Source organism: Callorhinus ursinus, unplaced genomic scaffold (genome assembly GCF_003265705.2).
Source record: "Callorhinus ursinus isolate GAN/ISIS: 27379988/994484 unplaced genomic scaffold, GSC_fseal_2.0 scaffold8, whole genome shotgun sequence".
NCBI classification, from domain to species: Eukaryota; Metazoa; Chordata; class Mammalia; order Carnivora; family Otariidae; genus Callorhinus; species Callorhinus ursinus.
Genome location: NW_027397070.1, coordinates 41,964,052 through 41,984,413, shown reverse-complemented (window position 1 = coordinate 41,984,413; position 20,362 = coordinate 41,964,052). Strand labels below are relative to the sequence as shown.

Genomic DNA, 20,362 nt, shown 5'->3' with positions numbered 1-20,362 from the left:
AGGGCACATGCGGGGGATTGCTCACCAGGGCTGCGAAGGAGGACAGACCTCAGACCGGCCCAACAAGGATGACTGTCTTGCCCCAGCAGGGGATGGCTGCGTGTCTCTTTAGAGCCTGTGCTGAGCAGCCTGGAGGGTGGCAGAGGCAGTGTGCAGGGCCCCGGCTGCTGCTGGGTGCCCATTCTTGCCAGCATACCCATCACCCTTGAGACTGCGTCAGCTTAGACACCTCTTGCCCAGTCTGCAGCTGCAGCAGGGACCCGGACGGTGGGTGAGGGGGACTGGTTAGACCGCCGTGTCGGCTCTAAGCAGAAAAGGAGGCAGACATGGTGAACAGAACGTATGTTACCAGGCAACAGGCACTGCGCCAAAGCGAGATCTCAGAATACTCACCATGACCCTGTGAGGAAGAGGGGTACCCTCTCCCTTGCACAGATGAAGAGAATGGTGCCTGCAGAGGTCCCCCAGCCATCAGTGGCACATACCGTCCCCACTGCCATCACTGAAGGCACCATGGAACCTAAGGGAACGTTATTTCTAAGCCAAGTTTCTTATAAACCATCAAGGAGAGAACCTGGCTCTTTGAAAGGAACTCCAGGAGCCTTAGCAGTCCTAGATCTCCTATTTGGCTTTTCAGATTGGTTTCTGCCACTGGGGTGTAAGCCCAATGAGGCCAGGAGCTCCCCATGGTCTCCCCAGCACTTAGAACAGCGCTTGGCATGTAGCCGCACATAGTACATGCTCAGTAAGGACTTGTTGCTGTCAGGAAGGGAAGGAAGAGGAGTGGGTAGCTGTGTGCAACATCGGTGCAGGACTGGAGCCCAGAGAAAGGGAGTGATTCGTCTGGGGTCAGTGTGGGCCAGTGGGTAGGGAGCAACTCAGGTTCCCCAACAGTGCTTCCTCAGGAGCACTGTCCCCCTCCCTGCAACCCCAGGACCAGGGGCCAAACGCTGCTGCCCCAGGATGGTAGGGTGGAGGGTGGGGGGCGGAAAGGTCCTCTGTGGTCCCACCAGAATCTGGGAGGAGTGACCCTGGTTCTGGAGGATAACTGCAGGAATTACGAATATTATTACTGATCATGAGATGAGTCAGCTGTTGCATTTGGGAATAATAAGATTGCAGAGGCTGACGGTTAATTAGAAATGTGTCAAATGCTTTTTCTTAACAGTAAGGAATTTCTACAAAGGACAAATGCATAAATGAAGCCAGCTGGTCAGCAGAATTGGTCCCGGAGGCAGAGCCCTTCGCGGGGCCTCCCTGACCTCCCCATCTCTCGGGTGCTCTCCTTCATCCCTTCCCCCTCTCCACAGCCTCTGTGGAGATGAGTGGCAAAGGTCCTCAGAGCCGGACAGATGGCCCAAAAGGCCAGGGCAGGGCTTGCCACATGCCCATCTCTCACCCTTGAATGGGAGTTCCTCTGAGCAGGGCCTGGCAGCCTTCTTTTGTCACCGGTTTCTAGCACAGCATCTGGGCATCGCGGCAGCACTCCTGGATATTTGTGCAATGACTGAATGAGTAAATAAATACCTAGGGTGGAGGGCTGTTGCTACTCCCCATTCTGTCCCATGAAAATGCCACAAGCCTGCTCGGATGGCAAAGCCTGCTTACCCGTGGGGTGGTATGCCCATTCCTTTCTCTCCTTTCCTTCTCGAGTGCCTACCACACCAGGCAATTCCAGGTTCGAGGGACACGAAAGTGAACAAAACCCGATCACAGCTTCTGAGGAGCCCGGTAACTGATCATGGGGAAATACACATCCATTGTCACAAGAGGATATAATGGAACTCTCTAGAAGCCCAAAGGGTGCTTCTTCAAGTAAGAAGTCATCTGAGAGCTGAATCTTAGAGGGCAGTCAGGTAGGCAAGAGTGGAAGGGTGTTCTGGGAAGAGGAGGAGGCAAACAGAGGACGCTAGGATGTGGAAGTGTGTGGGAGCACAGGAAGTGGTGAGGGGTTTGGGGGTAGGGGATGGTGATGGCAACAAGGGTAGAGGCGTAGGCATTGACTGGTTAACAGATGTCTTCTCTGCCTTTCTAGGGCGTTTGGACTTACCCTGGTAAGCCATGGAGAACCATCTAAGATTTTAAACCAGGGAGTGACATGATTAGTTATAAATTTTAGTAAGGAGGCTGGAGACTAGTGGCAGGGTATCACATAGTCCAAGCAAGCAGTACCGTGGGCCTGGGTCAGGGCAGAAACTCTGGAGGAGAGAGAGGGGGCAGACTCAAAGGATTTGGTGATCAGTTGGAAGTGGGGTTAGAGAAAGGAATGAAGAAAGCATGCAAATTTCTTGTGTAGGAGACAAGTGCTTTGGTGTAAGGTAACCAACTATTAACTGAAACGGGAAACGGAGATGGAGGAACAGATTTGGGAGGCATGTTCAACCGAACTGGAGCTCTCTGTGGTCTGCCCTGAAAGGCGGCTGTAAATCCAGGTCTGGTGCTTAGAAAGAGGAGTGGAAGGAGCCGGTCAGGGAGACATGAGAAAACCAGAAGCACAGTTGGGGCAAATGTGTTGCTGGGTGGCTGCCCATGCGCCCAGCACCTAGGCATAGGAGAGAACCATGTGCATCAGAGATTAGGACTTCTGGATCCCTCGAGTGAAAACAAAGCCACAGAGAACTGGTGGTTTTTTCTGCCTCCATCAGATGCCCTGTCTCAAGGCCCCGGACCAACGCTCTTGGGAAATCTCATTTCTTTATCAAGGACCTTGTCACCTGGTACATATTAGGATGGACCCCTAGACTTAGGGCTGGAGCAAAATTTGGCTGAGAAAGAGATTACACACTAAGACCGGAGAGAATCTGAAATGCAAAGAGACCCCTGGCCCTGCTCCTGCATCTCCTTTAGTCTAACTGGGCCTGTAGCTGATACCTCCATTTTCCCTGACAAACTTGGAGGTGGAAATTAAGGGAATGTTCCTGGGATTGGTACATATTTTGAAGCTCTCAGCAAGGCTGAAAATATCCATCGATATATTTTGAAGTGTAATTTCCACTCCCTTACCAGCCAAAATAATTGAACGGGAAGAAAAAGCTGTTAATGCAGGAGGCGTGTAACATAGATCCACATTGCCTGGAAATTTACCATTTCAAAGCAATTGAGGGTTTTTACTGCCAGTGTTTACAGTCATACATGTGCCCTCTCACTGAAGCCATCAAAAGGCCCATCAATCTGGCTTGGACACTGAAATCGTTCACAGTGTCTGGAGCGAACGTCAGAGCGGAAAGAATTTTTCAAAACCATCCTGCCGGTTTGTCAGCATATAAATCGTGGGGTGTTGCCTCCTGGGAGGCGGTGTAAAGAGCTGCGGTTGTCGGTGCTCCTGGATCCCGTGGTGGCAAGAGCTCCACGGTGGCATGGTCAGGCACACCCTCCTTGCACCCTTGGCATCCCTGACCTGGGGTCCATGCACAGGTTGTCCTCCTACTCAAGTCTGGGTGGGCATTTCTCCCTTCGGCCCAACAAAAATGCCTGCGTCTGCCTCCAGTCCAGGGACCCCAGGTCCGAGGGGTGCGGGTTCCTCAGTAGAGGAGTGACGTCATGCTGCCTCTTACAGCCTCTGCCCAGCTCAGCAGGAGAGACAGACAGTAGACTTTGCCGACTTTCACCTTCTGTCGCTGCCAGTGCCTGTGCGCGCGTGTGTACGTATGTGCACGTGTGTGTGCATGTGTGTGCGTGTGCGTGCACGCATGTGTGCTATTTTTTAATTAGAATGTGACTTCAGGTTTTTCCTGGAAATTACCAATTTCTTTCCCTATGTTTGTACCCAATGGAGGAAATTTTTAAACCCACGCCAAATCATCTGTCTTTCATTCCAGGATCCCTATCTTTCCAAAGGCCACTACCTAAAAAGTGCCATTACTTCACGTGGGGACCCTGGAAAAGTCACTTTCTGGGCCTCTTTCTTGTGTTTGAAATGAAGGCTTTGGTACAAGGGACTCGGAAGATCCTTTCTAGTGCTAGCATCTTAAGACTCTATTTAGTTGTTTTAAACCGTTCCTGCCCCAGCAAGAATTATTGGCAATAAACCGAGATACAGTTTTCTTTATTACCATTTAGTCCCTCCACACACATTACATACATACGTATACATCCGAACAATTTAAAATATTCCATTGGGTCAAGAATCTAAAAACTGGGTGCCTGGGTGGCTCTGTTGGTTAAGCGACTGCCTTCGGCTCAGGTCATGATCCTGGAGTCCCGGGATCGAGTCCCGCATCGGGCTCCCTGCTCAGTGGGGAGTCTGCTTCTCCCTCTGACCCTCCCCCCCTCATGTGCTCTCTCTCTATCTCATTCTCTCTCTCAAATAAATAAATAAATAAATCTTAAAAAAAAAAAAAAGAATCTAAAAACTTCTGGATTACAGCAGACCTAAAAAGGAGAAGTAAGAATGTACAAGAAACTGGTACATCCAGAATGCTGAGGAAGGGAACTTGGGAACAGAAGTGGGAGACTCTTCATCATACATTCTTTTGTATCTTTTGATTTCTTTGCCATATGCATTTATTACCTCTTCAGTTTAAACATTTTTTAAGCAAGAGAGTTTTCCTTTCTCTTTCTTCAAGCACAAGCCTCTCTGCAGCTCACTTCCTGGGGGCAGAGGAGACCATGATAGGGCTGGCATCATGGCCGGAAGCCACCCCTCAGCCCAGGCCCTGCCCAAGACCAGCCCCAGCCCTCCAGCCGGCGTGGCCAACAGCCCTGCTCCCCCGTGTACGCGGAGGGTTCTGTGGGTGGGCACCACTGCGGGCTGCCTTTGCCACGGGCCCTCCGGCTGAGCTGTAGAACTGCTCTAGGGTCTCCATTCTAGGCCTTCCAAAAAGGGGCTAGCTCTCCTGGCTCCAGCAGCCTGTGGGCAAAGGGGCCCGAGAGTCCAGCAAAGGGGAAGTACATGCATCTGGCTTTAAACTCTCCAGATCTTGCCATTCCCTTTCAAAGACAGACTGCTTCTTGTTTTGTTTTCTGTTGCTAATATAACATGAGGGCAGGAACATGAAAGGAAAAAGAACAAAAGGACCAGAGACGCATGGGGAGAAAGGGTCTTTAAGGCTCCCCTTTCTCCCCCCTCCCCCACTGGCCTCTGCTTGGCAGAGCTGGGTTGCAGTATCTCGGGCAGGCCCTGCTGCCCCGTTTTTCTCCCCTAGTGTGGCTCCTGCCCAGCTTTCCTTTGTGACATCTAGCTGCCACCCGGCCTTCTTCTACCTTTTTCTGATTATCCCCTTCAATGGGTGCTGGCCGTCCTTCTGTGTCCCCTACTTCCTTCCACCCCTCCTCTGACTTACCTATTTCACTGCCACACTGCCCAGCGACAGCCGCATCTCTGAGGTCACCACCCAGACTGGTGCTGTCACCTGCCCCACAACTGGGATAGCCTCCTCCGCCGTCCATTCGAAATCCCTGTGCCCGACTTCTTTCCAGGGCCAACAAAGCCCCGGTGTGGGCAGGTCATCCCCCAGCAGGCTCCGGGAAGGTGCAGGCGAGAGGGCAATTTGAGATGCCATGGCAGAGCCAGACAAGGAGCAGCAGATGGAGACACGCACTTGACAGAGTGGCCACAAGAGATGGAAAGATACACAGTATGAGCAAAAACAGCTTCAGGGAAAGAAAAAGCAGAGAGCAAAAACCCATGAAAGTGTAATAAGTACTAAAACCAGAAAGGCCTGAAGAGAAACCGTCCGGGGAGCAGAAAGCAGACGCCTGACACCAGTGGAGTCAGGTCAGGGAGAAGGAGCAGGAGGCATGGCGCAACAGAAACCTCTCGGGAAGGGTCATTCACCTCCCAAGCTGTGGGGCTTCTTGGCTGCGGCGAGCAGAATCCACTTAAAACACAAGCAAGCATTTTACCTCAGTCTATTTTCCTGTCTAGAAAAGCCTGGAGCCAAAGGCCTAATTAGGGAACCATTCCAGCATTAGGACCCTGCACAGACGACAGAGTTGAGACCACAAGATCCTTGCCCCCTCTGGGAATCAGCCTCTCTTCCCCTGGTACAAGCTGCCCGGCCACTAACCTCACAGCATATTGATCCAAGTCCCAAAGGCTGCTTGCGTTATCCACTTCCACTGGGAAAGTATCGACGACTTCCTTCACTGTCTTCAAGCTTGTCAGAAAGCAGATGCTGTTCAAATGTGACAGCAGTGCTAAAAGGGATGCTCACAGGGAGCTCCCTGACCAGTGGGAATATTCGCAATGATGACTGAAGAGGCCTTGGGTGATCCGATAACAGCAAGACAAAGAGGAGAGCACCAAAGGACATGAGAGATAAAATGGCCCCAGGGAAACCATATGGGACTTGAATTGGAAAACACAAACAGCCTCCCTCCTTTCCCTGGACTGTGTATCTTTGGGAAACTCTAATCTGGGGAAGACCTGACTCCTCATCCACCTGCCACAAAGGAGTACAAAATAAGGCTGGGAGCTAAAAGTGGCTGAGGACAGCCATCCATCCATCACGCTTTGGTTTCTGTCTGACTGAGAGGGTTGGGAATGAGAGGTCTTCCTTCCCTGGCTCTGGAGCCTGTAAATTGTGTAAAATACTGTTCCAGGCTGAATATAAGTCCTCTGCGCTACATGACATTTATATTCTTGAAAAACATAGCGTATAAATCAAATCAAATTTTGCCTGCCAGAGAAGTTGGCCTTTCAAAATAAATTTGAGGTCAATCCTATGTTTCAAGAGAAGAATGGCTTGTGAAGGTGAAAAATCATCCCAGTTCATGTCTGTAACTTTGGAGTTTTGAATGTCTGATTTGGGTGGCCGTGGGGTTGGGGGTGGGACTGTCTAGAGATCCATCTATAGTTTACTTGTGGACTGCAATTCACAATTACTTTAAAAACAAAAAATTTAATCCGATAGGTATGTTGCAGAAGCCCCCGCTAAAGAAATATGAATTTTAAAAGAAACTGATTATGGAAAATTTCAAATAGGTATTTTAAAAGTAGCAAGCCTAATATAAAAAAACCCAACTCCAGCTATCATCAACTCCTGGCCAATCCTGTGAGAGACGTGGACCTCTGAGCCAGATGGCAGGTACAGAGAATGAACTTTGCAGGACAGGACAAACAGGATTAGTGGTACCGGGGCCGTAGGTCCACGTTTCTGTATCAGTGCCGTAGACTAGAGCCTGGAGTATAAAGAGAAAGGCTGAGAAACATTCTTTTTTTTTTTTTTTTTAAGATTTTATTTATTTGACAGAGAGAGACACAACGAGAGAGGGAACACAAGCAGGGGGAGTGGGAGAGGGAGAAGCAGGCTTCCCCGCGGAGCAGGGAGCCCGATGCGGGGCTCGATCCCAGGACTCCGGGATCATGACCTGAGCCGAAGACAGACGCTTAACGACTGAGCCACCCAGGCGCCCCTGAGAAACATATTCTTGGTTAACAACCAAAGAAAGCTGGAACTTAAAAAACAAAACCCTTCTTCCCCCCAGCCCCAGGCTGAATAATGCCCAAGTAACAGTAACAGTGGTTACCTTCAAGGAGGGAAAGGACTGGGGAGGGATGGGGGTAGGGGGAGGGATTCCCTTTTCATTACACATTAAAAAATTTTTTTGGAATTTGTGCACACATTACCTATTTTCCAAAAGTAACTTGTAAGAAACAAATATCATGAAGCTTTGCAGTAACCACATCTACTAGATACAAAAAAAGAGCAAACTGGATTTGCTGTCTTATAGTAATTTGCTCAGGTAGATGAATGTACAACCTTCTGATCCAAGGCCATACATCAGCAGAATAGATGTTTCGTGTAATATAAGAAACCCCAGCTCTGAGAGCTGGAATAACTGGACTCAGAGCCATGGGTCACAGCAGTCCTGGAACCTGAGGGGCTGGTGTCCGCACTGAGCCCAAAGCCCTGGGTGGGAGCCTGATCGGGACTCACACATCATGCCCTACCTGCTCATCAGCATCCAGGTCCACACGGAAGTGGGCCCCACCCCGGTGGGTGATGAGCACTCAGCTCCAGAGCCGATACAGTATCTGGGGGCCTCAAAGAGAAGTGTCTTGGGAAACAAAACTTTTGTGAGTACTTCATCAGTGGCCCTCCCCGCATGATCCTGGACAAGCTGGAACACAAAGGCTTCCATGTGCTGAGCATGACAGAGGTGGGCCAGATGTTGGTGTGGTGCTTGCACAAGGACTGACTCTCTCACACTTAGGAGCAGACAGGGCACCCCTTTTTTGCGTGATTCCCAATCCTGAGCATCTGTTCACTCACTGTCCAGCCCTTCTCTTCCTAAATCATCATTTTCCTTTGCCCAGCACCACTGGGCAGTGAATGGCCTTTTCTGAAACCTGCCTCAGCCAGTGGGAGAGGGCAGGGCCCTTGCCCTGGAGCTTCTAGTTGCCCTTCCAGTTTCAGGCCTGGCCAAGGGCCTTAGAGGAGGTCATGATCTGTGGGCAGGCTGAGGGGCCCACAAGAGCTAGGCTGTCCTTGGCCAGGAGCTGGGAGCCCCCAAGGAGCATAGCCCCGGGATTGGGTGGGAGGGTCCAGCATAGCTAGTCCAGGCCAATAAAGGGCTGTGATGAGTGGTTGCTAAAAAAAAAAAAAGAAAGAAAGAAACCCCAGCCCTGAATGGCTACATGGGTGCATACAATTTGTCAAAATTCACAAGCAGTACTCTTAAGATTTGTACTTTATTGTATGTTCATTTTGCTGTGCTTCAATAAAGTATTATTAACAACAACAACAATCCTAGCCCTTGTGAACAAATGAGTCAAAGAATCACCACTCAGGGGTTTATTGGATTGGTAGTTCAGAGAAAACCGTTGTTTTGAGAAGACAACACAATGTAGACTTTCTGCAAAAACTTGCTCTTTGGAAACCATCGCTACAGCATGTGTTTTTGGTTAAGCATTCCACGGCTGGAACGCAGCTCTGTGCGGAGATGCCAAGAGGATGAGGCAAAATCTTGGCCAAGGTCAAGCTCTGCTGATGGTCTGAGAGGGGGCCGGCAGCCAACTGCTCTGCACTCGTGTAACATTTAAAAAAGAAAAACTAACCCCAAGCCATCCCTGTCCCTTTTTGGAGCCCACATTAGTCCTGCTCATTGTATCCAAGAACTCAGAGGAAGCTGCATGTGTGTGGCTACATCTCAGGCCTACCAAACCTCCACGGCCCATACATACATACTTTGATTAAAAAAATAATAAGCTGGCTTGCTGGGACTCGAGTTGGCTCTATGGGATATGACGAAGATGTCAGAATTTTAGATGAAGTTAGGGTTCACCTATCAGAGGGCAGAGAAATACACTTTAGTCTCCCTTTTGGCTATCCGGTTACTTTTTCTGGAACTACAGCAACAAAATGACCCTGATTTGGTAGAAAATGGGAGCTCGTGTCTACATCTGGGTGGTTATTATAAAAAGTGCTGCAAGTCTAGCATATTGGGTCTAAATCTGTGCTAAACAAAGAAAAGCCAATATACCAACACCCTCTTTGGGACTGAAACTAAGCACAAGGATGAACTGGGAAATGTATTTTCTGTCAGGTCATAGGGAACAGATATATACACAGAGCAATGTCTTTTGGCAGCTTATAAAATATAAACTGCGTTTTGCACACGTCTGTCTTACTGATGGCTAGACAAAAGTAAAAGGGACAAAGTCCAAGGCCAGTCAGGGTTATACAAGATGCAGGTCCCAGAAACTTCCCAGTCTCCCTGTGAGTTGATCGTGTCTTAGGACTTACGGATGGATAACAACGTGTTAACACTGGATCCCTCAAAAAGGCAGTCATGACAACATAAAAAAAGAGAGAATATTTTTAACTTATTGGTTTAATGTTTTCCTTGTAAAGTACCTAATTCTGTTCAGTCCTCTATAGTATAGTCTTAATTTCTCCTATCCTTAAAATGAGAAACACTCCTTTTTTCTCAAAATCTTCCCATCTACAATACTTGGCAAACTTGCCTCATTTCCATTCTGTGCTCATCTCTTATTAAACCTTACAGCACTAGCAATGCGGCTGAAGATAAAGATTTCTCTTCTTTCTTTATTGTTTTAAGTAGTGGACTAAGTAGGAATGTGAGTTCCCTAAGGCCACACACAGCATATCTCTGGTGAGAAGTGTATTTTGACCCCAGGTGGAACACCAGATGGAGGAAGCAGGCTTCTCTCTCTAGTCAATGAGGCCAGGAGGACATGGTGTGGCATCCTGCTTCCGTGCAGTCTCCATTCCCAGACCTGGGGGCGGGATAAGGGTGTGCAACGAAGCAGAAGGTACACAACTCCCGAGGGAAAGCGCCACAGAAGAAACAGTGGGACGTACTGCAGAATGCTACAGCTAGGAGAGTCCTTACAGCACGTCTAATCTCGACTTCTGACTTTATTGGTAAAGAAAGCAGCCCAGAAAAGTTAAGTGATTAGTCCAAAGATACACAGCTAATGGCCAGAACCAAAACCTAGGTCACCAGCCTGTTTCTCTGATCCTCCAACACACGGCAGAACTGAGTACAGGGAAAAGCAAAATAGAAAGCAAAGTCCATGGGCTACGCCCCCATCAACGCATGAACCAAATAAACATACCTCTTTTAAAACTACCCATGTCTTAATCTCCCATTTTTTTTCAGCTGTTAGCTTACTAAGCTAAAATGTTTGGTTCTTATCCAGGACTTAATGGATACCCTGGTGGCCTGAACAGTCAGAATCCCAACTCTGCCCCAGCATGTTGAAGCCTGAAAAGGGAGATCTTTGGGAAACAGGAGTAGAATATAAGTAGGCTCTCCAACTCAGGAATATTCTGGACCACACATCATGCTTATAATAATGCTGACTCCAAACTCAGCAGCTTCTGGAGCTTATGCAGGCAGAAAGGCAACAGACTACCCACTTAGCAAAGGAAAATGCAAGAATTGATAACAAATAAGGAAGCTAGAAGGCGGGCGAATGCTCTGGGTTCAGTCTGGAAGGTAGGAAATTACCGCCATTCAGAGCAGAAAACGACCTTTTAAAGCAGTGTATACTATATTTGAAGAGGAACCCAGGATTCGTGAACTAGGTCCTTTGACATTCCCTATTCATATGCCAAGGAAGTCAGTTGCTGATTATCCCCCAAATGATTACCCATTTGGTTCAGTTACCCACAGTGTCTAGGGACCTCCAACAAGAGTGGGCCACAGACAGACCTGGTTAGATGGAAATAATAGTCTAATGTACTTCCCACCTTCCCAAATCACATGCCAGCATTACAGCAAGGGCCTTGGTGCCTCAAGCAAAGGGGAGCGAGTGACTAATGCATCTCCTAGCAGGCTGGTGGGACAGGTCATTTGAGCAAGTAAGCTACCTGGCTGCCTGCAAGCCCTGTGCCATCATCTGATGCGAAACTGCTCCAGGACTGGGGACAGGCAGAAGGTATAAGACTTCAGCATGAGGAGGTGACTTGGTGAATAGCTAAAGTATATCGCTGAATTCCAAAGCAAATGTATTCTGGGACCATGTATTATATTTACATTATTCAGATCAAGAGTTCATCATAACAAGGTCATTCTTATACCCTCTTTCAGCTTATCTCACCCAAGAAAAACGGATTCCCACTGTATTCCTGAAGGATCAGGTACTCCAAAAATGGCCACCGAGCAACAGAAAAGATAAAAGATCAGAAAGAAGGACGCTTTTAAAATATGTAATAATTAGTAAACTAGCAAACCAAGAAATTGTGTTCTTTAAAAGTAAAAAGTGATACCTCTCATGATGATGAGACATGATGAAGGAAAAAAAGGAGGAAAGGATAAATGAATGAATGAAAAACTCAGAGAGGTAAGGTAAACTAAGAATTTAGATTATAGTCAAAAGTCAGGGCCCCATAGTAACAGGTAGAAAAGGAAGCTGAACAAAAGCTCTTTCCGCCTGCTGGGTTCCTAAGAGTCTAAAATGGGGGATTAAAATGGCTTTATTTCAACAGAACACATTTTGTCACCTGATCTCCATCCGTGACATGGATAAGAATAAGTAACTTATGGCTGCACTCTGAAAAAGCAACAAATCCCTGAATATTGTGCCTTGTTCACTTTAGGATAGCAAATCACTGATTGCTTGTGTATCGTACACACAAAAAAGATCTGTCTGTAACTTTTATTTTACGTTTTTATTTTAAAATAAACAGTGTTTCCAAAAAACATTGACTACAAGGGGAAATGAGTCAATAAAGGATGGGAGACAAAGGGGAAGCGGAGAGAAGACGCTAAGCCTAGAAACACAATGACGGGGGCCCATCCAGGGAGGCCCTTGCCATGACCCTGTCCTCTCGCTACTGCTCACACGGAGGCTCAGCAAATGTACTGGGACATGAGCCTAAGGGTTAGAGAGAACCGTTCCCTTGATATGAAAGGTGATATCAACTGATACTCACTCCAGCAATGTGAGCCCCCTCCACCCCATCCAATCTCTAGGATCCTACCCTAAGTAAATTATCAAAGATATAGTCAAAGATTTATACAAAAGACAGTTCATCACAGCATCACTGACATTAACAAAGGATCTGAAACAACCAGAATTTTCAACAGTGTGGGAATGGACACCTAAAATATGGTAGAGCCACTAGAAATCTACTTTCAAAGATTAGGGGCACAGGAAATGAATTACTTGTGGTGTGGTTGACCATGTTAAGTGAGGAGGAAAAAACAGGATGTCAACCTGTATTTATATATGACTCTAAATTTTATTTGTATTGTACGCATTTTTAAATAGTGAAAGGAAATTCATGGACATACCAGTAAGTTAGTTCTTTTCTAAACAGAGGGAAGATGGATGGTTTTTATTCCTTCTTTAGACTCGTTTCTAATGAACATACATTGCTTTTCTAGCAGCAAAACACAATAATTACCTCTTTTATAATATGCCTGCCCTAAAATATCTCATTTGAGGTCACCATTGTCAGTCTTGAGGAAATGGTGCTAAAGGCTGACTCAGAGAAAGTCAAATCTACACAGTAACTTCTGAGAAGGATGAGAAATCTCATGTGCCAGTCTAGCTTCTTTCTCTACGGTGGCTGCTGGCTCTGTTACTGGGCTTTGCAGGAAGATCTGTTGGGGAATCCATTGCTTCTTCCCACAGCAACCACTGCACCTACATAACCTCGTACGTGCTTCCCCCCTCTTAGCATGAGGATCACGGGGAAAGAGAAAGAAAGCACCCTACTCCCTGTTTCAGAGGAAGTTTTTCTTGTAACCCTATCCAAATGACCCAAAATCAGCTACACAGATTTGGAAATATAAGTCACCAGTTATGTTCAGGAACCACATATAAAACCCTATTTCTCAAGAATGAATATAAAACAAAATCTGTGAGTGCCACCTTGTGGCAAGCCTGACTACTCTAACGACCACCCATCAGTCTCCAAGGTTCACCCCTGGACTCCAGAGCGTGGGGTCCAGCCACTGAGGCACATGCCCACAATAACCTACCCCACTGAACATACGGTCCCTAAGGTGGCCGGTACTATTCATTTTCAAGGATCTCTAAGTTTAGGGCCCAGAAATGCCTGTTTGAGGACCAGAGGGAATGAAGGGGCGTAAGAACAAAATGCACATGCGTTTCCGGACCATTTGTTGATGGGCTGAAGCTGCGCTGTGTGTGGTCCGTCCGTGCGCACACTGTGCGTGGTATATCTGCGCGCAGGTCATGCCACTGCCACACGGCAGGGACCTGAGGGATGAGTATCTCCTCCCCCAAGAATAGTTACCGATTTTATAAAGCTGTGAAGAAAAAAGTGTTACATTTACAATCAGTGAGCTTTGTGCTTAGAAGAAGTTTTATTTATCAGTGTTAGAGCAACCATCACCAACTTGGGCACAATTTCAAAACAGCTCCTGTTGGATTCTGGCCATAAGATTATTGTTTAAGTTTGTTAACCATCTTGTAAAAAAGCTCTCCTCATACTTGAGAAAAATACTAATCACTAATAACTTGCTTTCATGCTCAAAGTGGTGGCTTCACATAAAGAGATGAAGCATCACCGTTTTGAATATCTAAATATATGAATTAATCTCAGAGTCCCAGGCGTGAGAGCAGGTGGAGAAATCCTCACAATGCAATCTAACCAAAGGACTCCAAGAGACAATGAAGTGTTGAAAACAGGTCAGTATTACAAATCTGAAGGAACACAGAACCCGGAAGGGACCTGGCAGTGATTCTGAAAGAAGAGAACTTCCTCTCAGCAAGGGATTCAGCTAAAAACCTTGCACTTCTGGACAGGAGGATTGCGAAGTTCTCTTGAGAGATGGTGCTTGTACTTCTCTCGGCCCCACCCAGTTAGAAGGCCTATTTCCAGAAAAGGATTTCCTCCAGTGTTAGGGTGGAAGCATATGGCAGGAAGTCGCTGCTTTGGTCCTAGATGTGTAAAGGGGGACATTCTCAAGTATGGAAATAAACTGAAGTGACCTAGATGGGATGGATCTCAACCAGGTGAGTTGTGGGAGAGCATGAAGCCAAGGAATTTATAATTATGAGCGTGAACTGGGAAAATGAATCTGACTCCTCGTTCACCTCTCCAACCTCCACAAGAACGTTCTCTCCCATCCTAACCCAATGGGATTAAAATACTTGGCTGCCTCTGTTTGAGAAAAACCAACATACTAGGCAGGGAAGAAATGTATTAAAAACCTGAGCATCTTGACAAGTCACCTCAGGGGAGAATCCTTCATTTCCTGTCTGCACAGGGAAAGCAAAAGAAGGAAAGTAAAATAATGGCCAAGGCCCTTTTGTCCACGAAAATAAAATAAGAGGGAGGCAAAAAGAATTCTCACCCTGCCCAACTAAAATCCACAACCACATGCTCCCCTTGAAGCAACAGCCTGGCTCCACCAGAAGCATCCTGGGATCGGCGTGGGTTAGCACTCCAAGTTGTGACAATAGGCTCTGACAATTAATGGCACGGGAAGAGGTGACTTTCCCACCTTGGCTCAGGTTCCTGGCCGTCCTCACCTGGGAGGAGAGCGGCTGTCACGACAGCTTGACGGGAAGGTCTTCCCCATATCTCCGGAGCAGCTTCTGATGGTTGTGGTCCACGGACCACTGCTGGGGCAGGTGCCTGGGCTGCATGGAGTCCAGGAAGTGCTGACGCCAGCGGCTCTCCAGCTGCATGAGGGAGCGCAGCCCGCCCCGGCTGTGGCACCGCACCACCCTCAGCCCGTGAGGGACGTAGTTTTCGTTGGAAATCCTGGCAAGACACAAAGTACAGGGGTCTGAGGGAGGCAAGCATGGCATGGTGGCACAGATGGCTCCAAATGCTGCAGGCCAAGGGGCTTCCACAAGGGTAGATGAGGAGGTGCTAGACTTCTAAAGGGTTGATTGCATTAATGCTTTAAAAAAAAAGATTTTATTTATTTACTTGAGAGAGAGAGAGAGAGGATGGGCAGGAGGGGAAGGGGCAGAGGGAGAAGCAGACTCCCCGCTGAGCATGGGCTCGCTCCCAGGACCCTGAGGTCATGACCTGAGCCGAAGGCTGCCGCTTAACGGACTGAGCCACCGAGGCGCCCCCTACTTTGTTTTTAAAGCATCTTTCCTACATGTGCCTTTTTAAAGTAGTCTGGACACACTGCACACAGTCCAACAGAAAGGTGTTCGGGGATTCTGAGCTGTATTTGTGGGAAGGCCCCTGCAGGTTGCTCAGTCCCCACTCCAGGGGCCGTACTGTCTGGCTGACAATGAGTGAAGAATGTCGTTGGTCTTTTATTTCCTCCAGGGTTACTCAGGTACCAGCCGCCCTTCTTTTAAGTTATTCATTCTCAACCATACTTAGTACCTATATGGGGCTGTTACATCACCCCACATGTTCCAATGTCTCAAACACTGGAACACCTACATGTAAAATGCAAGGTGGGACATTTCTTTAGTGCCTGCTTCCTTCCAGAAAGAATGCCAAGCCGGCCGGCACAGGCACTCCAGCCGGTGGTATTGTAATAGCATTCTGTGGTGACAGGCGGGAGCTCCACCTGTGGTGAGCACAGCATACCACGTGGACTTGGTGAATCCCTGTTGTACACCTGAAACTACTGTAACATTCTGTTGACTGTGTCAACGACGCTTCAATTTTAAAAAAACATAAATAAAAAAAGATGGGGGCGCCTGGCTGGCTCAGTCAGTAGAACATGCAACCCTTGATCATACGGTCATGAGTTCGAGCCCCACGTTGGGCCTCGAGATTACTTAAAAAAAAAAAAAAACAAAAAAAAAAAATCTTAGGGCACCTGGCTGGCTCAGTCAGTGGAGCATGCAGCTCTTGATCTTGGGGCTGTAAGTTTAAGCCCCATGTTGGGTGTAGAGATTACTCAAAATTACAGTCTTTAAGAAAAAAAAAAAAAGAATGCCAAACCACATCCATGAGAGACATGTTTTGGTCCTATGAAATAGTTGTGCAGCCGGTGCTGTTTAATGGAAGATGAATCCCTGCCTTCTTCCTAACTAAGCAGAGAGACCTTAAAAAGTGCTCTAATGCCCTGCAAACAGTGCTTTCACCTCCCGTGAGTAATGACTACTTTTCTTGAGGAAGCCCCAACCCTATGGACTCAGTTCCCCTCCTTGCACCCAGACCCCCCTCTCAATACCCTCTCCCCAATTCTAGCAGTGCTAGTGCTCTCTCGGGGTCTGCAGCCACTTTACTGCTTAGCTCACAAGTGTACCACTAACATGCCTAGCTCCCCCCAAACAGCTATTCTTCTCGGCCCCCGACATCCAAGTCCAGCATCCCTCTATCCAAGTCAGCAAGGTGATTGGTTAGAAAGGTCCGTGGCTCAAAGGGGAAAGTTTAGTTGTTTTAGCAAATACATCTGGGAACTGGCCAAAGGAACCAGTCTCACTAATTTCTAATCAGATCTTGGCAAGTTACTTAACTTTAACCTCAGGGTAGCGAACATAAAACTTGGAAAATAACATCTATTCTACAACCTCATAAAATAGTTATAAGGATAAAACTCATTAGTACTGTTTTTTTTCAACTTCAAAAGATTTAAGAAATGCAAGATATAATGCTAGCAGTTACCAGTAAGAAATCTAAATCCTATTTCATAGGGTTGTTAGAAGAACCAATTAAGGCAATTTATAGAAAGTTTATTAGCTTGGTTAAGTAGACGAGGATATCTATAACCGTTTGATAAATGTTGCTGCTATCTTTAAGATTTTTGGGTAATGAAACTGTATAGGCCACCAGCATCACTCTCACGGTTTTGTGAACTTATCAGTGCAATTCCTTCAGTCCCTAGTACTACTGGAAAAGTGATACCGGGAAGCAAAACTAGAGCAGGTGGCCCAGAGTCTCTTTCACGCAGCCGTGTACCCATTCATTTCTCAGGACCATTGGCTTCTCACTGAGGAACACTGAATTAAGTCACGAGTTCAACTCTGTACTCATGGGGAAGGAGAGAAAGCAAAGAAGGAAGGAAAAAGGAGAAAAGTAACATGAACAGTAAGAGCAATTCTGGCCAACATTCTATTCGGTGGGCCAGGACCCTGAGTGCAGATGAGACAGCGAACATGAATCCAATCATTGGTCTCAGTTCCCACAGACCTGGGTAAGATAAGAGACATAAAGCCACATACGTTGTACTCATGAGCAACTTCAGAGACCCGAGGGTATTTTTTGAGGATTATTTTCATCTCCTGTGCCAACTTTAGGATTTACTTCTGCATAGAATGCCTAAGGCACAGCTCCACTGCATTTGAGCTCATCTGCTAATCATGAAAACGACTGGATGTAGATGACCCTAAAGGGTCAAGGACAGAAGGCAAGTCTCCTATGGAAAGGAAATCCTCAAACTGATTCTTCACTCCCAGCCCTACGGTATTTTAAGCCATTAGACGCTCAGTGGGAGAAGAGGAGGCTATGCTCTGCACTAAATGGCTAATGCCCCGCCCCCTTCCTGGCAAGCATCCTCACTAAGTAGTCAGGGTTAATGCCACTGGGTTATTCCTCAATCCCTTCTCAGACCAGAACTGTCCACTGTACCTTGTCTCCAGGCTGGCAGCCTCTTGAAGCATCTCATCCGTGACTGTGTCTGTGTTATAAAACTCTCTGAGTGCTTGCAGCAGCTCCTCCTTTCGATGAGCAGGCAGGCTCTCCGCGTTGAGCAGGGCCCTGGCCCCAGAGCGTACCTGCCGGCGCTCAGGGTCTTCCAGCAGGCGCAGACCCTCCTCGGAGCCAATGGGGGCCTGGAACTCTCTGGCCAGCTGCTGCTTCAGGTGGTTGTCATAGTAGTTAGAGATGGCGTGGCAGGAGGTGCAGAGCAGAAGCACATCGTGCGAGTTGTGGTCCTTCATCTCAATGGGGAAGTGCTTCCGGTACTCATGCGGAATCACGTTCTTCCTGCCAAGCCCACCCAGAAGGCAGTGCTCGTTAGCAAAGGACACAGAACACAGGTGGAGCTAGGAGGCAGGCCACTGGGATTCTCATCTGGGCCTACACAGGACTGAGAAGCCTTGGGCACCACAACCCAACAGAGATTAAAGGCAATACTGCTTCTTCCACTCTCGGCCTACCTGCCTAGCTGTGCCTTAGTTTCCTCTCTCCGAGGAGCAAGTTCATACCACCTGCTAGCAAGAGTCAGCGGAGGGCCAAGGCAGGGGAAGGCTAATAACAACTGTGCTCCCAGAAGGAAAAGTATCAGAGAAATGAAAAAAAATTCTAATGACCTTTAACACCTGGAAAATAACTCTCTCAAAGCATGTAGCAGGTCCCTCTACTCCTGAAATTTTGGAAGCCTGGTGACCTAAAAAAAGCAAATTTCGGGACGTCTGGGTGGCTCAGTCGTTAGGCGGCTGCCTTCAGCTCAGGTCATGATCCCAGGGTCCTGGGATCGAGCCCCGCATCAGGCTCCCTGCTCCGCGGGAAGTCGGCTTCTCCCTCTCCCACTCCCCCTGCTTGTGTTCCCTCTCTCACTGTGTCTCTCTCTGTCAAATAAATAAATAAAATCTTTTTTAAAAAAAAAGCAAATTTCCTCATCTGAGGAACCCCTTACTCAGACTATGTCCGTGGCTCATCAAGGCCCATGGTTCTTTTCCAAGGAGAACTGAGCTCTCAGGAAAAACTCTTGGCATTCACAACTATTTGTCTCACTTAGTAAGAGGAGAGTAGGAAAGTGAGTTACTCCACTGAAGCCAGGGAGTATAGCCAAAGTGTGCCTTCAGGCCTCTGAATACAGGCATACCTCACTTTACTGCACTTTCCAGATATTGCATTTTTTACAAATTGAAAGTCTGTGGCAACTCTGCATCATGCAAGTTTATTGGCCCTGTTTTTTTTTTTCCCAACAGCATTTGTTCACTTTGTGTCTCTGTGTCACATTTTGGTAATTCCCTCAACATTTCAAACTTTTTCATTGTTACTATATTTGTTATGCTGATCTGTGATCACTATCCTAGGTGTCACTATAGTAATTGTTTTGGGAGGCCATGAACCACGCCCACGTAAGACAGCGCACTCAATAGATAAATGCGTGTGTTCTGACTGCCTCACCAACCGGCCATTCCTGTGTCTCTCTCCCTCTCCTCGGACCTCCTTACTCCTTGAGATGCAATGATATTGATATCAGGCCAATTAATAACCTACTACAATGACCTCTAAGTGTTCAAGTGAAAGGAAGAGAGGCATGTCTCCCACTTTAAATCAAAAGCTAGAAATGATCACATTTAGTGAGGAAGGCATGTCGAAAGCCAAGACAGACCAAAAGCTAGGCCTCCTGCTGCAGTTAGCCAAGTTGTGACTACACGGGAGAAGTTCTTGAAGGCAATTAAAAGTGCTGCTCCAGTGAACACATAAATGCTATGCAAACCAAACAGCCTTACTGCTGACATGGAGAAAGGTTAGTGGTCTGGACAGAAGACCAAACCAGCCATTCGGTTATCTTAAGCCAAAGCCTAATCCAGGGCAAGGCCCTAACTCTTCAATTCTGTGAAGGCTGAGACAGGTGAAGCTGCAGAAGAAAAGTCTGAAGCCAGCAGGGGTTGGTTCATGAGGTTTAAGGAAAGAAACCATCTCCCTAAACATCAAAGTACAAGATGAAGCCCCAAGTGCTGATGTAGAAGCTGCAGTGAGTTATGCAGAAGATCTAGCTAAGATCATTAACGAAGGTGGATACACTTAACAGCAGATTTTCACTATGGATGAAATAGCCTTCGACTGCAAGAAGATGCCATCTAGGATTTTCACAGCTAAAGAGGAGAAGTCCATGCCTGGCTTCAAAACTTCAAAAGCCAGGCTGACTCTCTTACTTGGGACTAATGCAGCTGGTGACTTTAAGTTGAAGCCAATGCGCATGGACCATTCCAAAAATCCCGGAGCCCTTCAGAATTATGCTAAATCTACTCTGCCTGTGCTCTCTAAACGGAACGACAAAGCCTGGATGACAGCATACCTGTTTACCACATGGTTTA

General features: G+C 47.3%; 1 protein-coding gene and 1 pseudogene across 7 annotated transcripts in view; one reads left to right on the top strand and one right to left on the bottom strand.

Moving 5' to 3' along the window:
• Window positions 1-1,716: 1,716 nt before the first annotated feature.
• EXD2 (exonuclease 3'-5' domain containing 2) overlaps window positions 1,717-20,362 on the bottom strand; it is a 64,090-nt gene continuing 45,444 nt past the window's right edge. For 5 of the 7 annotated variants that reach the window (XM_073895416.1, XM_025869801.2, XM_073895417.1 and 2 more), the window contains 2 exons: window positions 17,940-18,296; window positions 13,731-15,155 (listed from right to left, as the gene is read on the bottom strand). In XM_073895416.1, coding sequence (XP_073751517.1) covers window positions 14,939-15,155; window positions 17,940-18,296 — 574 coding nt within the window. In that variant the 3' untranslated portion in view covers window positions 13,731-14,938. Of the gene's footprint in view, window positions 1,736-4,056; window positions 4,179-7,346; window positions 13,693-13,730; window positions 15,156-17,939; window positions 18,297-20,362 lie in introns of those variants that run through there. The other 2 variants (XR_012379053.1, XM_025869804.2) reach the window with 2 other exon arrangements.
• Window positions 7,886-8,142, top strand: LOC112822253 (GTP cyclohydrolase 1 feedback regulatory protein pseudogene; annotated as a pseudogene).